This window comes from Mugil cephalus, chromosome 18 (genome assembly GCF_022458985.1).
Source record: "Mugil cephalus isolate CIBA_MC_2020 chromosome 18, CIBA_Mcephalus_1.1, whole genome shotgun sequence".
Classification (NCBI taxonomy): Eukaryota; Metazoa; Chordata; class Actinopteri; order Mugiliformes; family Mugilidae; genus Mugil; species Mugil cephalus.
Window position 1 is genome coordinate 12,208,380 of NC_061787.1, and position 26,763 is coordinate 12,235,142.

Here is a 26,763-nt window from a genome sequence, read left to right on the forward strand (position 1 = left end):
CTGAACGGCCTTCGGCTTAACCGCAGAGGTGTGTTTACCAAAGACGAGCAGACACCTCTGTCAGCAGGTTAAATGGTTGTTGGCTTTGTCGAGGCTTATTTTAGTTGAATAATTAGTGTGGAGTGTCGGAGGATCGGACCGCGTAGGTCGAGTCTCGGGACTTGGCGTCTTTCTTTTGTATATGTTAGCGCTCAGATAAGGCACATCGGAATCTGTTTCTCTTCCCAGCGTATGCAAACAGATTGCTTTTGTGTGTCCCTGCATGTGTGTATCTGTTGCTTATCTTTTGCTAATGACAGCCTGGAGGGATGTTTGGGTAAACAGACATGGAGAGGATGATGAAGAGGAGGCAGGGAGAGGGCAGAAAGCACTCAAGTTGTGACTGTCTGGGTTATATTGAGAAATGGGCCCCCGATTTGACGCAACCTCTTGTATTTTAACGGCGCAGAGAAAGTGTTTACCCTTCAACTACTTGTGTTTGTACAACTACAGTGTTTGTAAGCTAACATTTGCACAAAATACAAGAACAACTGAGGCCGATTGAAATATCTTAAGCTGCGCGAGTTAAAATTTGACGTGATGATGGGATAGGAAGAAAAGTATAGGCCTGGCACAAATTTCAGGGCAATCCATCCAGTATTAGTTGAGATGTCGGAAATATCACAAATGACAACCAGGTGACTGTGACCCCCTGTTGTTAATGTATTATTTGGTAACAATGAATGCTGCCACAAAAACCTGTTAGGCTGATTTAAAATAAATGTACTCAGTGGAACGTTCGAACTATCGAAGCCAGTAGATTTTAACCAATGGGGACCATGAATATTAACAACAAATCAACCCACTACTTGTCAAGATATGTCACTGTGACTCTAAATTGGGGTTACCTAATTCTAATGGAGGATTCAGTTGGTGGCACATTCAACCTAAGTATTATTTAAGTGAAGATCTGCTCACAAAATGTCACTAAATTACAATAGGTCGCCCCCACAAACTAGTTCTTAAATAGAGATCAATTTATGTTTGTGTTATGTCCACAGATTAACTGCTATGTGTAACACTTGGTTAACATTTTACCAAACACGTATTAACAAGGGCTGTCAAAGTTAACGTGTTAACGCAAATGAATGCATCATCATGATTAATCTGATTAAAGTTTTTAATGCATTACCCCATCTGTAGCGCAGAATGACTAAACCTTGTCTGCCAATGCATTTTGGGCCTTTTTTTCCAAGTCGAGTTACTGTCACGTATTTGCAAATGGGAAGTTGATCCAGTAGCGACAGGCAGTGGAACCAAGGGATAAAGATGGAAGACGCTAAACAGCACGTTGTCCCTTTCCATGGGAAATTTGAGTACAAACACAAAACAAGACGAACAGTCAGCTTGTGACGGTGTCACCAAAAATAAATAAAAAAATAATTGAGTGTAGCCCGTAAGGCACTAAAATGAAAGTTACAGTAAAATGGCGTGTTTTCTTTATAACATGAGGAATTACATTTTCACTGTATATGGCAAGGTACGATATGAGTGGTCTGTCTGATTGTTTGTAATTTTACATTAATTGATCTATGTAATAACCGGAGAGCCTTTTCCGGAGGGATTCATCGCTCGGGCTGGATCCTGGTGAGATCGAGGCTTTTGTTTTCTTTTTTAGTCTGGTATACCAGTAAGCAATCGATCGCACATTTTTGGTTTTGTCCTGTTTTTTTTTGGAACAAACTTATTGCTTATTTTTCATCTGGACACCAGCGCCGATTGGATTATATTGCATCTGCATCGGCGGCCACGGAGTTGGACTAACTTTATTTAATTTAAAAGACATTTTAGAGGGGTTGAAATGGTCCAAATTTGAGTTTTCGTTAGATGGTGATTTCTTCCTATACGTAGTATGAAAAGAGACCTTATTTCTGTTAATCAAATGAGGGATCTCATATATCCATGACGGATTTTTGTGTGTTTTTTTTCTATGGGTATATGGAAAAACTGGGGTTTAGACTTTCTGTATATTATTCAATGTCACTTAAAGGGAAATAATTAGCCTGAAAAGATCAGGGGGATCTTGTGTGTAAGTAACTTCAACCCGAAATGGTGAATTGTTACAAACTGACATAAAATTTTCTTTTCACTGAAAATACCACATTAATGCCAAGCATACGCGGGCCAGGGTTCTGCTAGCACTGTGGCTAACGCTTCGTCCAGCTTGAGACAAACCAAGCTGGCAATGCTGGCTTGCAAATATCTCACCACTCCTGCAACCCGCTGTTCACCACTGTGAAAGACTTTTCTCAGTTACATTGTAAATAAGAAGCGGTCAGCTCACCTCAGTGTCAACAAGTTAGTTTGTGTTAGTAGCTGCTGACAGAAGAGGAACAGGGCCAGATTAATGTGTGTAAATGTTTGTTTAAAAAAAAAGGAGAGACAAAAAGTGGTTTTGTTTCATTGAAACTGTTGACGTGTTTTAATAAACAAGTAAAGTGCATATATACATATATATATATATCCTTCTTTATTGAGTCTGTTCATGCAAAAATAAAACGCGATTAATATAGATAAAAAGTGGATGATATTTAATCATGATTAATCAAAGTTGGTCCACAGCAACCCTGTGATTAATCTGGTTAAAAATGTAATCGTTTTTGACAGCACTCTTGTTACGTAATTTACATTAGCATAATTCAGTACTTCCCTTGGAAAATTTAAATATTGCTACTGTATGGATGGAGCTAGCTCTCGTTGATGCCTCTGCGCTCTGTTTAAAAGCAAAAATATTGTCACAATGAACCCAACACTCCAAGAAAGTCATGCATGCATTTTCTTCTATTCCTGCTAAAACTCTGAATCCCATTGACTTTGGATGGACTCTTGTCGCCACATCACTGCTAGCCTCTTCTTGTGTTGCGATGACCATTAATAGCTGTGTTGCTAACTCGCAAAGCTAACATTGCTAACACATCACCCGTTTAGTGTGAAGTGTTATACGCATGATATTTAAGAAATCTTGTTCCATATTGATGTTAAATTGCCTTTAACAAAAATAACTCAAACCTGTAAGTTTGATGTTAACACTTAATCATCATAAGCTAACACCAGTCAGATTAGCATAATCCAATATGTCCTTCAAATATAAACTGAATACTACTAACTCTGGCACACACATTTTTCTATATATGCACATGTAGGAACACAAATACCAACATTTATAAAAGACGTTTCTTGCCTCTAAAACAGCAATTTTTGGAAGTTCTGTTAGCTTATTGTGCTAGCTATATGTGCTTCCTTACAGCCAGTTGACAAACTGATTTAGTAAACCGGAACTAGCTTTTAGATGTTACCATCAAAACTTTAATTTCAGACTTACAAATGGATTTATTTTAACTGGTCCAACACAACCAGCTGTTAATACCAGGCGGCAAAGCCACTGTGCTAAAAACTAGAGGCTAAAAGAAGAAGGAGAGACAATCAAACCTCTCGGGTCAAACAACAATAAGATATAAACAGGACCCAAGTGATTGTGAGTCACGGAGGTGAACAATAGCATCGTGGTCTGCGTTGCTGCTTGATGAATGGGTGTTTTTAGGAACGCAGGAAGTCACAGCCATATAAGGACATTGTGGCCGACGCCCCAAACCCTAATGAGAACGTGCAGAAAGGGTTCTTACCACAGTGGTGGAGGGGGCGTGGGGGTTAAAAGACAAGTCAGTAGCTGTCACTGTCATCACTGACTCCGAGCCTTCGAGTAGCATGTGACAAAAGTACTGATGTGTTTTCACATTAGGCATCATCAGATTAATCTTTAGTAATCATCATCCTGGGTCTAATTTGGCTCTGGTTCACTGAGTGTCTGATCAGATAAACGTTTCAGCACTCCCTACTAATTGCATTGACAGGGTACTGCAGCAGATAATGCTCCGCACACAGACAAGGTTCTGGTTTTTTATTTTTTTTTATTTTTTTATTTTTAAGCCAATGATTTTAATAAATGACCTCTGCTCATCTCGCTGGGAGGACTGGTCCAGGGAGGTAGGGAGGAGTGTTAGGGGTGAGGAGGAGGGGTGAGGGATGGAGGGAGGAACAGCCTGAAGAGCTGGGGAGAGGTTCGAGTACTTACAGATAGACAGATAGCAAGAGAGAGTAAGCGAGACACATTGAGAAGAGTTTGTGCTGTGGAAGTGTTTGGAAAGGAACTTTTTTTTCTATATATTCTTTAGTTTCAGGATTTGGATTTAATTTGATCCAAACACTATTTTCTTTACATTTTTCTTTTTCTTTTCTTTTTTTTTTTTGTATTTACTCGCCCGCTTGATCTGTTGGCCTGTGTGGGTGAGTGTATTTCTGTGTGTGACATAGTAAACCATGGAGCTGGAGCATTTAGGAGGCGGCGGGGTTAAACCCGAGAGGGGCAGCAGCCGTCTCTACAAGATAGCTCTGGCCATGTGCGTGTGCCTCTGCGCTGTCTTGCTGCTTGCTCTCATACTGGGTAAGTTTTTCCACATCCTACATTATAATTTGTAAGGAATTTAAACGTATGGCGCAGTGTGCGCTCAGATTATAGTACATGCGGACTGTAAATAACCCGCCAGCACGCTGGTGGGAGCAAAGGTCTTTGAGGAGGGCTCACGGGTAATTTGTGTCAAACTATTTTGGGTCCATGTAAGGTTTCGCCCACGTGCACATGTTGTAATGCACAGTGGGAGCCAAACTGGACTCTGAAAAGTGGAAAAGCATTTGTGTGTGTGTTTTGCAGCACGTTGTGAAATCAATCAGCAGGGAAATGTGTGGTAGAGTGGAGGGAAGGCTGTTCATTTATTCATAGGTGGCAGTGCGCATTAATTAAACACTGGCACTTTAAGAAACTTGGAGGTAGACACGGCAGGGTGAGCATTTGCTGTCACGCTGATCTACATTAACACTGCATAAGAGAGAAAATTAAAGTCTTGGATGTGCTTGGAGAAATATTTATAGCACCTCAGAACAACGAGGAAATATAATGACATGCCTTTATTTAACTAGCTTTTCAAGAGTGACCTGCCCAACAATAAAATAAATAAAGAATAAAAGCAGCAAACAAACATGTGGGTGAACACAATCAGAGAGAGTCACTTTAAGACTGCTGTATCCACTACACATCACTGTTTACAGTTTGTGTTTCCTGCTCCCTGGTTGTTTGATCTCTGGAGTGGAGGGCAGCAGCAGCCAAACTCCAATCAAAATGTAATAATTTAGTTGAATTAAATAACTGAAGGGACTTTAGGGACTCAAATGCAGTTTGCCTGGTTGAACTTGAAGGCATATGTATTGAGGCTATAGTCCTCACAATCTGCACAGACACAGATTTCAGCCCAAGCTCATTACTTCCTGTGTCTCTCATACAACTATAAAAAGATCACTTCCATCTTTTTTTTTTTAAAGTCTATCTTTTTAATTTTCATGCATGTTTAAAACCAGGAGGCTGGTTTAGAAAAAAACATGAAAATAGGGACTAACTGTGTACAATCATTACCACTCAGTCTGTTGTCTCTTAGCTTAGCTTATTTTAGTTTAGCATAAATGCTAGCCAGACTCTGCCAGAAGGCAACCAAGTCCTGAGCGTTTGTAAATCTCACTCATTTCCTGTTTTGATGAGTAGAAATGAGACGTATTTTGAACATTGTGATCTGAAGCGGGTACACGGATGTCCTGGACAGCCACTATAATTTAGTATTAACACTTTTTGCATGAATTTAATAAACTGAATGTAAAGGATTTAGATACACCAGGGAGCAGACTATCTTTAGACTAATCTAGGCTAGCAGTGTCTGCAGTGTTTATGATACGCTAAGCTATTTGGCTTCTCTAGCAACAGTCCAACAAACCAGAAACTATTCCTTCCAGGGTTTAAGTAGCCAGTTTCAGGAGCTCGGTGATGGCAAGGATGGTCGAAGCTGGGAGGGGTGCATGTGTTTTTCTAGGGTGGGGTAAGTATTGTTTCTTTTTTGTTATTGAGGGAAGTCAGCGTTTTTGTGGTGGCACTGAAGTGTAATTATGCTATGTGCCTATGTATGCAATCCCACACACCCACTCTAATGCAAACCCTCCTCTAGTTTCAAGCCATGCGAGTGACTGGACACAGGAATGCCGAGTGGTTGCTTTGATTTGTTTACTTTTTAATGAGTTTAGAGAGTGTGGCCCTTAAGTGTGCGTTTGTGTCAGTCGGCTTGTTTGGTATCTCAGTAATGAACGTGAGCTTGGCATTAGCCGTGACACTGGAGCCCCAGACATCTGCGTTTAAACGCCCCGTGTTTGGGTGTTTGGGTTTCTGATGGAGCGGTCGTGGAGAGCGTGGGGGGGAGTGCTGAGTTTGTTCCAGGCTGAGTGGGTCACGCAGGGTTGAAGTTGTGAGTGTGCCTGTGTGCTAAAAGAGGCAGAGACATGAAATGACTCTCACAAGGAGCTCTAACTAAGCAACACGAGCGGTCGACCTCGGAGGTCAGACGTTGCCGTGCGGCTCCGTAACTCTCCACTCATCCGTTCACAATGAGGATTTGGTTTCTAAATTTGTCGTGCATTTTACGCAGCCCCTGTTTTGCCACAGAGCCACATCACATAACGGTGGTTTCCTGCTGGAGGCTAGAGAGGCAGAGAGGCCCGCTCACCTACCACCTAGGGTGCAAGGAAACCTGTAATTATGCTGCGATTAGCGTAAGCAGTTTGTGGCTTGTTCTGTCTCGTTGTGGCGTTACCATTCCCCTCATTAGAAGTGCGTAAAATAATCTGAAGACATTTTTTTTTATAAAGTACCAAAGATTTCCTTATGACCGGATAAATAAAGAATAAACCACATGTGATACTACACATTGCACAGTGTAACTTTCCTCATGACAATTGATTCAGATGCACTGTTTCACAGAAGTGAAGCTGATAAAAAGTGGATTCTTTGCACAAGGGTTCTTCAACCTCCTTCAGGCCAAGGTCCCCAAACTGATGGAGAGATCAGGGACCCTCTATCTAATATATGTGTTCTATATTAAACTTGACCTAGTGCTGTTTATAAATAGACATTATTATTATAATTTTGCATTCAATGTTAAGCTATTCAAATAATACACAGGTTCAAATATTCTTTTTTTTAATATTTTTTTTATTTCAAACATGCAACAGAAGGGTGGCAAATAAATAGATGGATGTGCCCTCGTGACTGACTCAGTAGCGATGGGGCGGGTATCGCTGTACTCCCCCTCGCAGTACTCCTGCGGACCCTCTAGAGGTCGAGGACCCCCTCTTGAAAACCTATGCTCTACACTTCCCTCTGATGGCCCCTATTATGTAAGTGTAATAGCACAAAATATAAAGTAAAAATAGATTAAAATGATATACTTATTCACCAATTGGTCTCATCTCATCTCATCTCATCTCATCTTCTACTACCACTTATCCTCACTAGGGTCGGGGGGTTGCTCAAGCCTATCCCAGCTGTCACCGGGTGAGAGGCAGGGTACACCCTGGACAGGTCGCCAGTCTATTGCAGGGCCAACACATAGGCAACACATAAAGAAAAAGTGAAACTGACATTGACAAACAACCATACACACTCACACCTAGGGTCAATTTAGGATCCAATAGGTCTCATTTGGGTCAAATCATATTGTTTTCTATGAATTTAAAAGCAAAGTGGGGATTGAAGCTACCTTTGTATTTATGTGGATTCCTTAAGAAATTATACTGTGTGTAAATTTTTAAATCAAATATATCTTTACCTCCAAAATAACATAAAACAACGTGTGCCTCTGAAACATACACTGTAAAAAGTAATTTTAAAATTAAAGTCAAAATTTTAAATGACTAAGATCAATTAGATTCGTTCAACTTATTCACTGTACACGTGCTGTACTTCAGCTGAGACCCCTGGTGACCCGTATCTTGGACCATCTGGACCACCCGTTTCTTGGTGTGGATGATGCTGTAATTTAGATGCTGCAGTGCGTTCACTCTCATCTGGATGGTGGGAGGGGCACAGTGAGGATCATGTTATTTGATTTCTCCAGTGCTTTTAACACCATTCAACCCTTTCTGATGAGTGAGAAGCTGCTCAGGATGGGTGTCAGCTCCTCCACTGTCTCCTGGGTTGCTGATTACTTGTCTGATAGACCCAGTTTTATGTGGCTGGGGGGGAGCTCCCTGTCAGATACTGTTGTCAGTAACGTGGGGGCACCACAGGGGACTGTCCTATATCCTTTTCTGTTCTTTATACCTCTGATTTCTGATACAGCTCTGGGTCCTGCCACCTGTAGAAGTTCTCTGATGACTCTGCAGTGGTTGGGTGTATTAGAGATGGACAGGAGGTGGAGTATAGGACACTGATAGGAGACTTTGTGGAGTGGTCCCAAGCAAACCACCTACTCGTGAACATGGTCAAGACCAAGGAGCTGGTCATTGAGACTTGGAGTCCACATGAACAACAGGCTGAACTGGAGGGACAACAGTGATGCTGTGTGCAAAAAGGGCCTGAACGGATTCTACTTTCTCAGTAAGCTTTCAATGTGTGCAGCGAGTTACTAGAGTTTCTACCAGTCTGTTGTAGCGAGTGCCCTGTACTTTGCTCTGGTTTGTTGGGGGAGTAGTACCAGCAAAAAAGAAATCAGTAGGATCAACAAACTGATCCTAGAAAGGCTGGACATGTGATCCCATCCCATCCATTTCACCAAACACTACAGGGGCGGAGAAGCTCATTCTCCAGCAGACTGATTCAGCTCCACAGCCATAATGAACGCTACAGAACGTCTGTGGGTGTGTGTGGGGGACACAACCTCACAATGCTGTTTATCTGTCTGTGGAGCTGAAAAGTCTGTTTGTCTGTGGTATTTTGTGTGTGGTGTATATTATATACTTTGTATATTGATTGCTGTGTATTGGGTTTGCTCCGTTTTTTTTTTTTGTTTGTTTTTTTTATTGTCATGTTATAGTGTCGATCTTGAGTATTTGATATAGTGAGATTTTGAATATACTGCCCTTTGGTGGTGCTATTGATATGATAATATAAGTCATCACACTGGCACACTGGTGTGGCGGTTAGTGCTGATGCCAGCAAGAAGGCCCCTATTCGAGTCTGACCCAGGCCTTTCTGGGTTTGTATGTTGCGTGGGTTTTCTCCAGGTACTCCGACTTCTCTTATGGTATTACTGGATTGCGTTATAAGATGTACAATATGTATCGGTATAATCAATACGTAGTGTAATCAAGCCTTACAGGACATGGTTTAAATGATTACTTTGTGAATTAATTGCCTGCATTTACTGCATTTAGGCACCGGTTATGCACTGGCGGAATAAGCCCTGATGTCAGTTTTACATTTCAGCCCTTGAGATTTATCGTCAGCTCTTTTTCATCCTCAGTCTCTCAAAAATCCAGTCAGGAGGAGTTCTGTCTGACTCCAGAGTGCATCGAAGCAGGTGAGGAGTCACTTTTGGTTTTAAATTACATGAAATACAGTATATTAGGTCATTACTCACACTACTTTCTTTTTTCTGTAGCGGGGTCTATTCTGAGTAAGATAGACCGGTCTGCTGACCCCTGCCAGGATTTCTATGCTTTCTCATGTGGAGGCTGGCTGAAGGAGAACCCAATTCCTGAAGATTCGTCTTCGTATGGCATCTACCCCTGGCTGCGGCAGCATGTGGACATCCGACTAAAAGGTGTGTTCGGCCAAAGAATTCTTGTTTATGCTTGTCCACATTAGCTTTGACAGAAATTTCATTAGATATCCTGAGCAAGGTTTATGGTTTTCTATTTAATAGAATGCTTGGGGTTTAAAAACCTGAAGATAAGAGCAGCTAGACTTTTAGGGTTAGGGTTAGGTTTCCAACTAACTCAAAAGTGGTGTCATTGAATTCGTGTCAGGCAGCTAGCGATTTGAACATTTTAAACATTTATTTAGTTGGACATTTTAACATGACAATCTTTGTGAATTGACTCAATTTCTGTGCCAGCCTCAGATGATAATTTCAGGAACAGCATGTTTTGGGCATTTTTCACTTTGGCTTCATTTTTCAAAGATAAAAATATAATATATGTAAGGCCTAGAACTTCCTTTCAACGAATTACAGCATATTGACAATGTTTATGTAAAATGTTTATGTCCGTTTTAAGTTCACTTATCAAACCCTTTTTACAACAAAAAAAACGAACAGCACATATAGAATTTTTGTCATTCAGGAACAGCTGATTGTGAGTAATAGCGTTTGTTGTTTTTTTCTGTGTCAGAGTTACTACAGGCTCCTTCACACCCTGATGAACTGGAGGCAGTGACCAAAGCTAAGATCCTCTACCGCTCCTGTATGAATGAATGTAAGTCTTGATGCATATACACAGGTTTTTGCTGACCAAGCCTGGCCCTTATACTCAACCTGACCTCACAACACCATTGCAACATTAACTCTAAAACTGAATCTTATCCAGACCAAATATCCTCACAAAGACAAGTTGGTAGCATTCACAAAGATACAGGGAGGGTATAAAATGAGGTGAGATGAGCTTTTATTGATCCACGTGGCAGATCTAGGTCATAACACCAGCAATAAGATTTATTATTCATTCAAAAACAGTCCTAATCCATAAAGGTTAATATAACAATTATATTGTCCACAAAGCTTTACTGGAAGAGTTGGACGCCAAACCGATGCTGAAAACTCTTAAACAGCCGGAGTTTCGTTGGCCCGTTGTTGGGGATGGACGTGGGGGGGACTATCAGTGGTCCCAGAGCCAGTGGAATCTCCTGAAGACACTGGCAGAGATGAGGAACCAGCACAGCAAGAGTGTCCTGATACGCCTGTATGTCTCCCCCGACGACAAAAACTCCTCACTCTACATCATCAAGGTCAGACGTTAGTTATTTACAGATTGCTGCTGTTGTTGTTGGCCGGAGCCAAGCTTTTGACATTTAATGTTTTTAAAGCGACATTCTGCCTAGTAGCTGGGCACCCATGTTAATTCAACAGATGTCCCAAGCAAATTTTACATTGCAAAACTGTACAGATAAAAGAAAAAATGGAGACCATATAGTTTCCTGGGACTGATTTCCTGATTAAATATGTATGTGTGTGTATACTTTGTAAGGGCTATTAATGAAAAAAAGGTCTTTTTTTCAGTGAAATGCAAAAATCAAAGTGCAATGTGGTTCTTCCCCATCATAAGGGCTCCATCTGTGAATTGTTTTACAATGCTTCACTGTTCTTTGTTATGAAACCTTTTTCATAGAATAGCAGAAAGAATGAAAATGAATCCATCAGATCATATTTCATTATCCATAGGGTCACGCGATTTTCTTTACGGAAAAAATACTCATCTATACACCTGAAGCCAATGTTAGCCCATTCTAATGTCAACATTTGTGAAATACTGAAAAAAAAAAAAAACAGCAGATATCTGAGAATCTGAGGTACCAGACGCATAATTTTTGCTGATAAATTGTCAGTTCCTACCTAGGTACGCAGACCTATTTCACGCAGATCTTTTCTGGGGTTGCTCTGTTAGGAATTTATTATGCTCCTCCAAAAAATCTGCCAGGCCAATCCAATCAACAAAATAAAGGCACAAAAAACTTGTTCTGTTATTGATTATCGACACTACAGTAATGATTTTCTGCTGATGTGAGGTTCACCTTCAAAATAAACAGTAGCTCATGGGACACAGTCCTGCTTTTAGCATGAAGGTGCACATTTGGACAATTGGACATTCATCACTTTTATTTATACTTTAATATCCGATTCTGGTGAACTGTGACTTTGAACTGTAATTGTGATGTTTCCCCTAATATGCATCCAGGATTTTAATGGGAACCAGCCATGTGTTCTCTTTAAACACAGGGTAACCTGTGCTCTCTGTCTTTATGCAGCTCGATCAAGCGTCCTTGTCTCTGTCCTCCAGGGAAGACTACACAACCAATACTTCCTCAGCTCGGGCGGTGAGTTCCTCTTTCATCTCTCGCTCTTCTCGCAGGTTGTCTTAAAAATTCCTGCCGCAACTCCTGCCTTCCTCTGTGATTGATAACTCTCAGCAAAGGAAAAAAGAAAAAGAAAAAAGAAAGACCCTTTCAGTCACTGGAAATATTAGTAGTAACAGTCGGAACAGGACGTAATATTTTCACAAATGCATAATGCAAGCAGTCTGATTCTTACTGATTGGAGCACTAATGGTGGCCTCATTTAGCTACAATAACACATTTAGTATGCTGTGACTCGTTTTTTCTCAACTGCATACCCTCTGACTGTCCTACTGTCAGGGCAGAGCACATATTTACCTATGTATGTGCAATAAGGGGTCTACATTACCTCATAGCACAAACAGTATAAGGGTTTTAAGTCCATGTCTGTTATTAGTTGTATTTCCCTCACAACGTGTTTCTTCTTGCGAAGCTAGACAGTCAGTTAACACTGAGTCCAAAAACTACACAAGGCTTAAGTTTTCTCCTGCTTTTCTTACTTTCTTTTCTTTCTCTTACTTAAACTGAAACATCACAGAATATACAGAGAAAGTAAATATCACATACATACATCTGACAATACAATTCAAACATTCTAATATAGGCACCAGCTGCATCACAGCAGAGCACATGGTTACTCAAACAGATAAAATGACATGTCCTGTATCACAATTTCACTGAGTTACTTATACATGATATATATGATCGACCCGGCACTCGCCTTTGGTGTTTTCACATCGCCAGAAGTCCTGGGTCAGACCTCCCACTGTGAGAGCTGCATGCCTGTTTTTTCCTCTCTCATACGTCATCGAGTACATTGCAGGTAAACAGTTGGGGGCATGGCGTAGCTTTTTAATGCTTTCAGTTTGTTGATGATCTGAAGAATGGACCGGTCAAACCCCGCTCTTTCAAAAGGCTGCTGATATTTGAATAAATCATGGTGTCCTGCACAGAGCCTGATATCTGCTGCTGAATCTCCTCTTCTCCTCGGATGCAGAGCGCTGCCATGATCGTCAAAAAAGTGTGGGAGATCGCTATACAAACTGTATATGAACACAGTCGCACATACATTCTCCGATCGGTGCAATTTCCTTATGCGCTAATTCACCTATGCGCTTCCATTAACGATCGTGTAATAACACCTTTGATTTGTTTGATTGAAAAAAATGAACAAAAATCTCTGCCCTTCAGAGATCGGTCTTTGCGGGACTACATCAGAACTTGTTTTTGAGCTGAAGCTTCGACAATGACACAATCTGTCAGGCCGTTGAGTGACAAAATCAGAATGTAACATGTAGATACATCAACGTCAGAGCTAAAGAAGTGGGTCGACGCAGAATTCCTGTCCACATCGAAGCCGCATAGAGCCGAGCCTTTCACATTGAGCGAAAAACCCGGGTTGAATACTCTCCAAGGCTGAAGTGTAACAAACTCAGCAGCAACACAAACTCTGCAGACTTCCATTCCTCAGTGCACTCAACTGTAATGTAAATATGCCGTGTGTCTGACTGCAGTAATTATTTCTGGCTAGTACGTATGAATTAACCCCATGAACCTCATGAATTAAGTGTTTTGAATGTTTAACTTACACGATTTCTTAACAATTTTAACTATCTATTGATTTTAAGTAGTTATTTAACTTTGAAAGCAGCACATTTGTTATTAGCTTAAGCTTTTTATTTTGTAATAGTGTTATATCTAATATATTTATTCCTCTTCTCAAATTCTGTAAATACGCAACAATACCCCTCAAAATCATCGAGAAACATTTATATGGAGGATCAAGGGTTGAGGGGAGGGGCCTCTGTGGATCACCTCATAGATACTTGATCAGTTTGAGATCGATATCTAGTGAATTTGGAGGCCAGGTTAACACCTTGTGTTTTCTGACTTGTTCCTAAACCTTTTTTAAGTGTGTGATTCACTTGATGTATTGTGATGTTTAAAACAGGCCATGATAAAAAAACATAAAAAAGAAAAGATGAAAACATGTATTGCTGAATACCGATGCAGCAGCACAAGAGTCTGAAAGCTTGCAGCTACGAAAGAATAAACATTATGTGTCTTGTTTCTGGCCCTCTGTCTCTCTCTAGTACCGCGCTGCCTTGCTGAAGTTGATGGTGGACGTGGCTGTCATGCTGGGCGCCCCGGAGAAAGCAGCACTGACCCAGATGGAAAAGGCCCTTGCCTTCGAGATCAAATTGGCTGACGTAAAGACATTACATCACATACATTCAATCATGCTTAATGCTCGGAAATGATTTAAATCGGCCCCTGGGGCTGAGAACCAAATTACAGCTACGACTCACTGTGAGATACAGAATAACTCTGGTTTTATTCAAGTTTATGCACAAATTTGCATTCATCTTCGATCATTGTGTTTTCAGATCTTGATTCCTTATGAAAACCGCACCAACGAGAACATGTACAACAATTACACACTCTCTCGCCTGCAGCGCTCCATACCACAGGTACTGAAAATACATGGCAACAACATCTGGTTACTAGAATTAAATCTAATCCATTGTCCACACAGAAGCTGAGCTATGTCCAAAGCTGAGCGATGTCCAAAAGCTCAAAATTGACCTAAAACCACGGCCAAATCTCCTATATTAATACAATATATTGTATGTGGTTAATCTGCAGTTTTAAAAATGAGTTAAAGTATCAAATTCCTCATCAAACTGAAAGAAAATGTTCTCAAAAATTAAAGTAATAGTAATTCATGTGACTTGAAAATGAAAACTAGTCTGTGGAAAAATATTCATGTTTCCAAGGCTGTTACCACTGTTCAACACTGTTCAATTTTCTGAAACATAAAATTATGAATATAATTTAGCACAGCTAAAATGAGGGCACACAGTAGGCTACACGTCCACAGGCATCTATTCAGTGATTGAGAGTGTAGGGGTCAGTGAATGTAGTCCCATCAGTCAGACAGTACGTTTACATGCAAGTGAATAGGTCAAGTGGAAAGCGGGCTGTATTCACATAATATTAACCTGCTAAAAAGACACATATCGCCACCTAATGTGTAGGAAGAGGACATGTTGTCGTCAGTTATTCAATTTTCTCCACTGCATGTTAACTGGGACAAGGATCTCATTCCTCAAGTGAAATTCCGCGCATAGCTCGATTAAGCTGTGCATATAAACACACTGTGACTCTCAGTGTGTTTTTAAAATGATATCATTTAAAAACTTTTTAAAATAACAACATAAGTGTATTAGAATATTCTCTAAAATATTTCCTTATTCATTCTTGTCAAAACAGTCAAATATGGTAACCGCCGTTTACAAGCTAGCATGTTTGAGATGTTTTGCCTCCAGCTAAGCCCCGCCCCTCAAAATATGTCACACTGTTTACAAACTGTAAAGGGGTCTACTGGAAAATATAAATTCTCAGACGACTGGCTCACACAAGTTATGATTTCTTTAATTTATGATTTATTAATTTATTTTGTATTTGACTTTAGTTACTTGTTTAAAAGCATTTGAATACTTACTTGATGTTTAAGAATGCCAGTGAAGCCAAGTCTTTTGTAACATCAGGTACTTTAGATGCTCATATGCAAACCTAATAATAATAATAATTATAATAAACGTTCACTGAATTTATCTTTAACTTATTTGTATGAGACTTTTGAAAATACAAATGTGTAGGAACCCTGAATCTCCAAAATATTTCTGTGTGATATACACTGACTTGCCAAAACATTAGGTACAGTAATATTAGACTAAATCACCTCGACCCTATGACTGTAAACATTATATTATACAATTTGTACTGTGTAATTACATTTTAACAGTTTTAACTGGTCATGGAGTTACTTATAAAGTAGTTTGTCGATGGAAATAATATTATTGGCCAGTTCGTTACATAAGTAAAAGAACAAAATCATTGTAATAAATCAGTCTTAGCTTTTACTTTATGTTGAAATGACAGAAGAGTAATTATTTAACTGTAAGGTTATTTTGGAGGATGTAGTTTGTGGTGCTGTTAAACTGGATGGAATAAAAAGTGTTTCTGTTATTTAGCCCACTGACTAAAATGGGCATTCAAAAATAAAAGGCACAGTTCAATGCTACTGCAAACCACAGCCACAGACGTTTAATACCGTAACCTTCATAAACATATGATTTCGTACAGGACTGTTGTATTTTGAAGGCATAAGTTAGTTCTAAATATGTCTAAATATGTGTCTCCCGCCTCCCTGTCTGTAGTTTGACTGGCTGAATTTTGTAAAAGCTGTGGTGGAGTCTAAAGGCGACCCGCCTCGGACCATCTCCTCCTCTGAGCGCGTCATTGTCAGAGCTCCGCAGTACTTCAAGGACCTGATGAAGCTCCTCAACGCCACAGATCCCAGGTACTTCCACTCTCAACATAGTCCTCACCAAGACAAAGACACAGACGAGCGCACCCTGGAGTTCAAGGCCTCCTGTGTCTTTAACAATATAATGAGATTCCATTTAATTCACACATATCTGTGTCCCCCCAGGACTGTAGCTAACTACGTCCAGTGGAGGACAGTGTTTTCCAGGATCACCACTCTGAGTCGGCGTTTCCTCTACAGATACCTCGACTACGCTCGGGTTGGTACACAAACCCTGTGCCAAACCCTACAGCATTTATGTGGTCACTTCTGGTAGTGAGGGATCATTATATTCTCCTTTATGACTTCAAAGATAATTTTAGTGTTTGCCTGGAAAATGTTGGCCTGGACAAATTCATTCTAAATTATTCTATACTTATTCCGTGTCTCAGTGTGTTCATCATATATAAAAACATGACCTTTAATCCATCAAATTCCTGCCAAACAAAACCAACATGTCTCTTTAGAAACAAGAGACCACACCTAAAGATGGTTCTTGTAACTGAACATGTAATTCATGTAGTTGTAAAAATGTTTGACTATGAATATACTGTATAGAGATTCCCTTTCCTGTAAATTTTGACATGTATCTCGCAGATCTGTGGTCCGTAGATGTCCAACTTCAAACATATTTTATTTTAAAGTTTTAACCACACCATTTCAACCACATTTAACCCCTCTGTAACAACAGACCACCCCAACAGATTAACTAAATCTTTAATGTAATTCTAAATTGATTTTCCAGGTCTCCATCTTACATTGGATTCTGTAATACCATTCCTCTGATTACATGGCTTTTCATTTAATAAACATGATGTAATCCATCTACTCAGCTTCTGATATTTTATAGGCAAATTATCTTATGTTTATGTTTAACCCAATAAAGAGTTTAGTTTTTCTGATGATAAATGATGTCCTTGTGGACAAGAACATCATTTTCGAAATTAAAAGATACACAGAACAGAATGAACTACTTACATCAAAATACCTCTCCCACCCCCAAGGGCAGATTTGATGCTCAGTGTGGTGTCACTGACCATCCCCATCTCAACTGATTCCAACTAACTACTGACTAATTCAAAAATTGCCAAAGAGGTACAAACTGTAATCGTCTGTAAATATTTTTATTTCTGCTGTAAAAATACATATTTTAACATGGAGGTCAATGGGGATTGACTTGCGTTTAGAGCCTCAAGTGGCCATTTATGGAACTGCAGTTTTTAGCACTTTAGCTTCTCTGTGGCATCAAACGGGAAAGGAGCATTTGAAAGACCAGACAAATTTATCATATAAAAAAATAAATAAATAAAGAGCATTTGAAAACATGAAAATGTATGTGGAAAAAAAGCAAATATCCATTTAATATGAGAACATCAATGTAAGGAAAATGAACTGGATTAAATATTTCTCGAGATTAGATTTAAAAGATTTAAAACAGTCATATACACCGTATATATAATGTTTTTACAGTGCAAAGAGTCAATGTGAGTCAGTATTAGAATTTATAGTGTATTTAAGTAAAATGAAAGCACACTTTAATGTTTGTGAACTTTTCTCAAACTGTTTAATTAGAGAGATTCTTAATTATACATTAAATATGTAATTCTTTCTACTTTTGACACCACGTATTAAATGTTTGAATTATTAAAAGTCTGTCCACCCGCTTTGTCCTAAACACTGAGAATCTTAGTAACCTTGTGTCTCTTGCATGTCCGTCCAGGTAACCACGGGAACCACCTCTCTGACCCCTCGCTGGGATAAGTGCGTCAACTACGTCGAGAACTCCCTTGTTTATGCTACCGGGCGCCTCTTTGTCAACACACACTTTCAGGAGGACAAGAAACATATGGTGCGTCTCTTTGCAATCTTTCATAAACAGTCTCGTTCGGCGGCGTGCCTCCTGCTTACGTCATCTGGTGGAAACATACATTTAATCCCCTCAGATGGAGGAGCTGATCGAGGGCATTCGCTGGGCATTCATGGACATGCTGGAGAAGGAGAACGACTGGATGGACGAGCCAACAAAGAAGAGAGCTGTAGAAAAGGTAAGACAATGCAAAACCTGAAGAAATACAATCTAAGCTGCATCAAAGTTGTTAGAAAAGACAAATTTTGATTCGCAGTCAGCTGCGTAAACTGTAAACAACCTAAATGCTAGAAAGCCCTTAATGGTGTAGAAGAAACCATTTTTTTTAGATGAAGTATGCATCCTGCAACTTTCATGTTTACAAGTCAGCTGTGCCTTAGAAGTAATCCAAACTGTCCTTGCGGCCTAAACCCAAACAGGTGCAGGCTGCAGCCAAGTAAACTGTAGCTCATGTGTCGCAAGCACTGAATTTTATATTTGTTTTCAGAGAACATAACCACTGCACTCCAAAACTAATTAGATAAAGCCAGTGGCAATCTAGACAGCAGGAGACAAGAACCATGTTGGGTCACAGTAACCGCAGTGATCTCACATACTTTGGCCATGGCACATATACGGGTCAAGGCGACATCATCTCCCTGTTTTCTCGTTTTCCACTTTCCTGTTTGGCAGCAGCATGATCTCTGACTTCTAGTCATTCTTATCGTTTTTTATTTTGACCTTTTTAAGCAATCTTACAACCACTTAAACTGCATTGTGCTGATGTTCTCAACACTATCGGAGACTTTTGATGGATCCACAGTCTGGGGCCTATTAGAACTAATGTCTTCCTTCCCGGCTCCATTCTGACCCCTCAGACCTCTCCTTGATCTCCTTTGGCCTTCCTGTACCAGTTTTTACTGCTACATATTTTTACTGGGAATAGAGAAGCTTTTCTTTCTAATTTTCTGGCACCTTTGGTGCTTTTTGACCATCATGGCGCCAAAAAAAAAAAAACAAGATCTGATTGAGAAACAAGAAAGAAATTTTTTTTGAATTATTCATGGACTCCACCAACCAAAGGATGGACAACATCATGAAAGATATACGGGATATTAAAGTCAGTCTACAGTTCTCACGAAAGGATGTTGATGATCACAACAACAGACTCTGCTATTAGTCTTAAGAGCATCACAAACAAATTTGCATCTGTCCAAGCTTCTTTTACCGAACTCTGGAAAAGCACAGTATCTGAACCAGTCAAAGAGGAATAATATCATCATCCCTGAAGAAAGTAGTGATTCAACACTGATTACACAATCTAAAATCAAACAATTGCTGGTTGGTCGATCAGCCCCTATCATGTCTTAGGACTTGTGGGCTCCATTTTAACATCAACAAATATAATCCAGTCAATATGTTTTTTAACTTTTAATAAACGGGTAACACATTCACTCCTACATTAGTCTTTGTTAATAACTGCTAAACCTTTAAAATACTAGCATTTAATTCAGTTCAGTCCATTGAACTGAACTGAATTAAGACATTATTATCTAAATCTAATGAAAAATGTGCAGTCTATGAGGAGGAAATTGACAAGTAAACAGCAAAATCGCACCTGAAGCCTGAGATAAGTCTGTGTGCATAGAAAAGAAATCAATGAGCTAAAGAGACCAAAAAATACTCATTTCATTCTCCATTGATTCTTTTTTTTTCCTAATGTAAACTACTGATAAGACCCCTGGGCTAAATCAATATATTTGATAATATGAGGTCAGAATGTGGAAAAGTGATGCATGTACTTTAGTTTTCACACGTTTAAATTTATAGAATATTTGTGGTCACTGTTATTCGAAATGAAAGTCTGCTCCTCCTTATTATGACGATGCAAATATACCCTTTTGTGTCTCTGTCAAGGCTCATGCGGTCATGGCTAAGGTTGGCTACCCCGAGTTTATTTTGAATGACACCTACCTCAACGAAGATTTAAAGCAGGTGTGTAAAGCGTTGATTAACTAGTCTCTTTTCCTTTGCTGTTTACCCAAAAATGTGTCACCAGTCACCAGTTTAAGATGCAGCAGATGTTGAGGCCAGCGTGTGTTTCTGTACGTTTCAGCTACAGTTTGATGAAAAGGATTACTACGGCAACGTGATGCAGACGCTCAAGTTCATCGCCCAGTCTGATATCAACTGGCTCCGGAAGAAAGTCCCACGTACAGAGTGAGTGAAATTTTTTTTTTTGTTGCGTTTTATAGTCCGTCCTCAATGACACACCATAATGTGTGTTTGTGTTTCAGGTGGTTTACAAACCCTACGACTGTGAACGCCTTCTACAGCTCATCCACAAACCAAATCAGTAAGATTATATGATGAAACACTGGAATACATATTGAAGTTACACTGAATGTTTTAAGGAGATATTTGGGAATAATTATATTAAATAAATATTATATAAGAAGAATGAAGCAAAATAAAGACTGTGCCATCTCTTGTGTTTCCCTCTAAAAATCACTCAATTTTATATCAAATAATTTTGCTTCTCAGGAGCTGAAATAGAAAAACAGAATCAACTGAAAATGACCTGATCTTCTGCAGTGAATGCCAATAATCCTGTCCAGCCAGAGCTACAGGCCCACACACTCACAATAACCCTCTTCTGATCTTCTTATTTAGGATTCCCTGCGGGAGAGCTTCAAAAGCCTTTCTTCTGGGGACGAGAGTATCCAAGGTGAGATTGAAAAAAAAAAAAATGTGTAACAAGCTCTGCTAGCTGACCAAAGAAATGTCGCCTGCAGGATTTTTCTGATAGATAACCCTGACCTGTGCAGAGAGATAAAAATCTTGCAGTGGGTTCCAAGTATAATAATAATAATGATGATAAAAAATACACTGTATATTTGCTAATATAACAAACTGTTTTTCCATTTGGGCCTTTAAGAACCTGCTTTAAATGTGTGTTGAGGGTTCACACACCAAAATACCCAACCCAGTATAAAATGAAATACAATCCTTCCATTGTGCTATTGAGCTGTGGTCTGGATTGACAAATCACGTTATGAAATATATTAATATAAACATACCACTCTCACCACAAACATGCATACTGAGAGATATTCACAACCCCAGCAGAGCATTTTCAAAGAACAATAACGTGGTTTGTGTGGTTATTATGTAAGGTCACAAAAAAATATAAACCACTAGATTAACTTAAATTCAGCTGGTAAGAAGGGAGCTGATTGAATGGGAAAAGGTAGTTGTCAGACCTCAGAGTGATGAAATTCAGCACATGGAAACATGGAAACCATTGGGAACCTACCTACATTTTTTTGTAGCCTGGAAGCCGGAACAACTTCCACAACTTTTTTTGCGGCGTAAAATTGATCTGGAGCTATGCCCCAGGAAAAATGTGGCCTGTCGATCAAATAATTTTAAACACTACAGTGAGTAATATGCGCTCACACTAGGAGTGACAAAAGCTACAACTCAGTTCTCGGTCATCCACAGTGGTGGAGTTTGGAAAGGGCTACATAGAAGTAACGTAGTCATACGTGATAAAACAGGTTCATACAGTTTCTCTTTTGCACCGTTTACCTTTTTCTCAAACGTCTTTGCAAAGCATTTCAATTTACTGTCTTAGCTACTTACTTAACTGAACTATTTTTTTTTTTTTTTATATTGCTGTTTTATATCTTGTTTGACAACTTCTGACCTCTGACGCTCACCCCTTTGTTTCCTAGATCTTTAAGTTACGGAGCCATTGGAGTTATAGTTGGACATGAGTTGACACACGGCTTCGACAACAACGGTAATAAAGCTTCAAAACCAAAACATTCTTCACCCAGCAGAAAATTTTTGGCAAAAATAACTTTTATAATAACTCTTAAAAATAAACTCTTTTTCTGAAAAGGACGCAAGTATGACAAAAACGGCAATCTCGACAAGTGGTGGAGCAACGCGTCTGAAACGGCCTTCAGTGAGAAGACTCAGTGCATGATTGACCAGTACAACGCCTACCACTGGGATGAGGCTGGTTTAAATGTAAGGAAATGAAAACTGCGTAAAATGGAGCACGTTTACAGTACGTCGCTGTCTTTCTCAGTATGGTGAATAAATAATATGTGAGTGTTTTATTTTGTAGGTGCGTGGTAAGAGGACTCTGGCCGAAAACATAGCAGACAACGGAGGAATAAGAGAAGCGTTCAGGGTAGGATGTGTGACCCAGAGCCTTTCTTAGCTAAGGGTTGACATTTTGACAAAGTTACTATTGTGATTTGCTATCTGTGTCTTATAACATTAAGGTCTATTACTCTATAACTTTCCAGATGTCAGAATCAGGAAAACAGGAGAAAAACACACTTTATTTTTCTGCTTTTGTGTAGGCGTACAGGCGGTGGGTGGCTCAGAGCAGAAACGGTGTGGAGGAGCCTCTGCTGCCTGGAGTTGAACTGAACAACAATCAACTGTTCTTCATGAGCTACGCACATGTAAGGACACACGTACAAATAATATTTGTACAAATTAAAGGTTTTAAGGGGTTTTCCTCATAGAAGTCATGTAATGGTGAATTCAAGTTGCGGTATGTACCAATGCGCAGTTTTTACTCTGTTTAGGTAAGATGCAACTCATACAGACCAGAAGCAGCAAGGGAGCAGATTCAAAGTGGTGCTCACAGTCCGCCAAAATACAGGTGAGCACACACTCCAAATCCCTCATTTAAAAGAGTAACGCACTCTAGTTAAGTACCCTTCACTGTTGCCCTGCAGAGTTATCGGTGCGATGAGTAACTACGAGGAGTTTCGTAAAGCGTACAACTGTCCGGAGTCGTCCGTTATGAACCGAGGAGCAACGTCCTGCCGGGTGTGGTGACCTTCGTCATCAGCTTGACACGTTCGTACCACACTAGAAGCACTGGCATGACGAAAAAAGGCTGATAATGCTGGATGAAACCAACATAGTTTACACGATTAGGGAGCAACGGAGAAATGCAGTAGGGTTGTTCTTACTGAAATATATACAGATCAGATGTGTTGGGGTTAGAGTGGAACACTTTTCTAAAACTGAAGCCATTTTTAATTGGCTTTCAAACCTTTTTGCCAATTATATTTACTGCACTTAGTGCATAAATTATGACCGGAGCCATTTGTACAGGACCATAGATAAAGGATTATAGAAAGATATGTGAAGATATTTTTACAAGCTGTTTTTGTCACTCTTTTACAACAAAACTTTATGTACTGTGCGTATAACTAGATAAAGTTGGCGCATTTGTTACAGGATTCATGAATACACCGAATTACTGTAAATATATTTGAGACGCATCTGTTGGAAGCAGACATATCAGGTGAACATCTGTCTATATACTCTGTTGTTATCAGCCCTGATTATGGACACATTCTAAACCAAAGATTAGTTTGTTTTAAAGCATAACATTAGGGTAGATATTTCTTAAATCTTAGTTTTTCTTCTCGTGCAACAAATATTTTAAGATTTAATATAACTTCAGCTACCTAAGGTACGTTGTGTACATGTGTTTGTGTGTGTGTGGGTCCAAAATTGTCTTTGTTAGGAAGTTTTATCTGGATTTCAGTTCTGCTTTGTCTTGTGTTAGAAATCCATTTTCACTGGGTTACAGCTTCTTTAACTACACTCCAAATAACTGGGATATTTTTGCGTCTCCATTAACGACTTAGGTTTGTGGCTAGTGCAAAGAATTAGGAATGAAATGAAACAAAATTGTCCACTGAATTGATGTTTATTAGTAGTAATTATGAAAAGGTTTTGGTTTGTGCATTTAAATACTTTGCCCTGACGTATATTTGCATTAACAGCTAGTCTCTGGTACACATCACAGCTTGCCAATTGTAAGAATCACAAACTTAACTAGCTAGCTTAACTGATAAGGCTAAAAGTAGTTTGCAAATTCACGTTTTCGTTTAATAATGCTAAAATGAAATTGTAATTGTTGCACTGGAAAATAACTGGTGTAAGGTGTTGTGCAGCATAAATTCTTTAATCTGTGAACTAATGTTAGCCTTATTAGTTAAGCTAGCTAGTTAGGTTAGCAGTCTAATAATTACACTTGCTAGAAAGCTCAACTGACAAGGTCTACATTAGTTTGCTGATACATTATTTACATACATTTGAATGTGAAAATATTACAATTATTTTACAGCAGTGACTTACTTTTTTTTATTTTGGTAATGCTACAGTTGTTTTTCCGTCTAAGCTTTGATTAGCTAAGATTAGCTAGCTAAAATGTCACACAAATGGATTTGTGATAGAATACGAAACAATCAAATTGTATTCAGTATTATATATATATTATAATTAAGAAGTAAAAACTATCATCTAAAATTTTAAGTATTGGCATCTAAGTATTGTTAGAATTTGTGCTTTACTGTTACGCTACCAGGTCATCTGTAAGCTAGATTTTTTCTCAATTCATCTTTTTTTAAATCTTTTATTTATTTTATTTTGACACTGACACGTTTGTTCATTATTTTTGCTTTTTGTTTCTACCAAAACATATGGAAATGAAAACCTGTAAAAATGTATTATCAATTCCTAGTTATTATTAATACGTGTGTGCTCTGTTGTTATAGTTCATTGTTTCTGTTTTTTTGTTTTTTGTTTTTTTTTGTCAGGTTCTAATAAAACTCTGACACAGTACGTTGTCCCTCCACCTTGTAACTTTGCCATGAATGATAAAGTGAGTTGGAGAAGGCGTGTGTGTGACAGAAGGGAAGCGAAGTAGACAGAGAGGGCTGATGGATGGAGGCAAAAAAGACATAAAGAGACTGGCATCTCCTTTTATTGATTTTCCTCTGGACCTGCTATTACAAACACATCTGAGCACACGCACACCACATCTCATTCATATGTGTCAGTTACCATGGCAACTTGCTCTGTGATACAGGAGGCTCCTGAACCTGTCATTATGTTGGTGTGTTTGCATGGTGTCCAGCAGGTGGTAACATTAATGGCGCAGCAGCAGCCTCATCAATTCACACAAATTAGAAAAACAGTCCGGTGTCCAGTCCATTATGGTTGTGTGTGTGTTAAGGGGTGTTGGGTTGATTAGGAGATGGAGACGGGAGGTAAGTGTGATGGATGATAATGTGTAGAGATCTTTTTTTTTTTTTTTTACTCGATGTGTAAGCAACATCATGGATCATGCAGGATCTCATCCCTGGCAGCCACATTTTGCTCCAATATTTATTGCCGCCCGCACCAACACACTCACAGTTTTTATCCCCATGGCTGTGAGAAAGGTGAAGGAACGTTAACCCACTCCCCTCAGACAGAGATTATATGATCTATTTTTGATATTTATATTTAATATATTTATTACTTTTTAAACATATGACATCAATCTGCTCCTGGAGATTTCTGCCAAACAAAATTTTGTTGTAACTTTTGTGCAGTGACAATGAAGTTCTTCTTCAGGTTCAGTTACTTTTGCCCCTCACAGAGTTACTACTACCTTATGTTCCTGAATAAACAAATACAAAAGCATAACATTTCTGCTTCATTTGTTAGATCATGTTCTTTTTGTCTACTTTCAGGGCTTGTAAAAAAAATTAAGAAGCAGTGTGGACACATAATAAACACAATAAACTTGCAAGATTAGCGTGAATGTTGAATGCTTAAGTTTCTGACCTCGCATTGAGCATCGATAATTTGAACTGTATTAATAAAATAACACATGAAATGGAGGATCGTGAAGAAAATCTTCTGGCTGGATACCTGCCAGGCTCTTACCACCGAGGAGCAGGTAGGTTTCTCTTTTTGAATTTCCTTTGTTGTCTTATTCATTAAATTACCTCGCTAACTTAACTGAAACTAAACTAAAAATGTTCACTGTGCAATTTAAGGTACCTCCTTTAGGAAAAAAAAAAAAAAGAAAAAAAAAATGCCTTTGGCGACACTAGATGTCGTGGTACAAAGTTGATACGTCATTGTTTCCCTGCCTAGAAAATTTCCCGGGAAATGTGAAGAAATAAATGTAAACTGATTTGAAAAAAATCTTTTTATTTTGGTTTAAGGGCCTACATTTTTCGAGTTTTGGAAACGAAATAGCTGCTAAGGCATTTTTGGTAACCATGGAGATGATGGAACTATAGAGGGTATGCATTGATGTCACTTACGTGTATCGCGAACACGTGTGTAAACGCGCACATATATATGTGTATATGCTTTGTATGTGTATATCCTGCAGTATCCGGATATATAGAACTACCTCATTAACTGTCCTTCGTCCAACTCTGAAGTCAGCGAAACATGCATATATGCGTGCATATGCGTGTACATGTATACATATGCTTGTAAAACATACGTGCTGCATATAAATGCGTTAATAGTTAATCATAGAGATATCATAGAGTAGTCATTCTTAAATATGCTTCAGTACAACCACAATTAAATGTATTACTTTTAAGTGAAATCATTAAATATTAATACAGTTGTAACTTTTTTCTGGGCAGGTTACGCCTACGTCGTACAGCATCCTACATCTGGAGGGGTCCCTGAGGTTATCAGGATCATCGATGATGACGAAGGTATCACCTGTATGTCCTGCTGATGAGGACG

At 39.1% G+C, this 26,763-nt stretch overlaps 1 protein-coding gene across 1 annotated transcript; it reads left to right on the forward strand.

The window, feature by feature from the left end:
- Positions 1–4,074: 4,074 nt before the first annotated feature.
- Positions 4,075–25,254, forward strand: phex (phosphate regulating endopeptidase homolog, X-linked). The gene is made up of 22 exons (XM_047612103.1): positions 4,075–4,480; positions 9,372–9,428; positions 9,510–9,671; positions 10,240–10,323; positions 10,626–10,852; positions 11,870–11,938; positions 14,050–14,166; positions 14,344–14,427; positions 16,180–16,322; positions 16,455–16,548; positions 18,049–18,177; positions 18,272–18,373; positions 20,092–20,169; positions 20,291–20,394; positions 20,472–20,530; positions 20,848–20,902; positions 21,912–21,979; positions 22,082–22,212; positions 22,313–22,378; positions 22,554–22,658; positions 22,785–22,861; positions 22,938–25,254. The coding sequence occupies exons 1-22, from the start codon at positions 4,357–4,359 to the stop codon at positions 23,038–23,040; spliced, it is 2,238 nt and encodes a 745-aa protein (XP_047468059.1). The 5' UTR covers positions 4,075–4,356; the 3' UTR covers positions 23,041–25,254.
- The last annotated feature ends 1,509 nt before the right edge of the window (positions 25,255–26,763 follow it).

Excerpts from the sequence above, each read along its gene's own strand:
- phex (XM_047612103.1), top strand. The coding sequence starts at position 4,357 with ATGGAGCTGGAGCATTTAGGAGGCGGCGGGGTTAAACCCGAGAGGGGC. Across the intron at positions 10,853-11,869 it reads CCTCACTCTACATCATCAAG|CTCGATCAAGCGTCCTTGTC; the intron begins GTCAGACGTTAG and ends GTCTTTATGCAG. Across the intron at positions 14,167-14,343 it reads TCGAGATCAAATTGGCTGAC|ATCTTGATTCCTTATGAAAA; the intron begins GTAAAGACATTA and ends TTGTGTTTTCAG.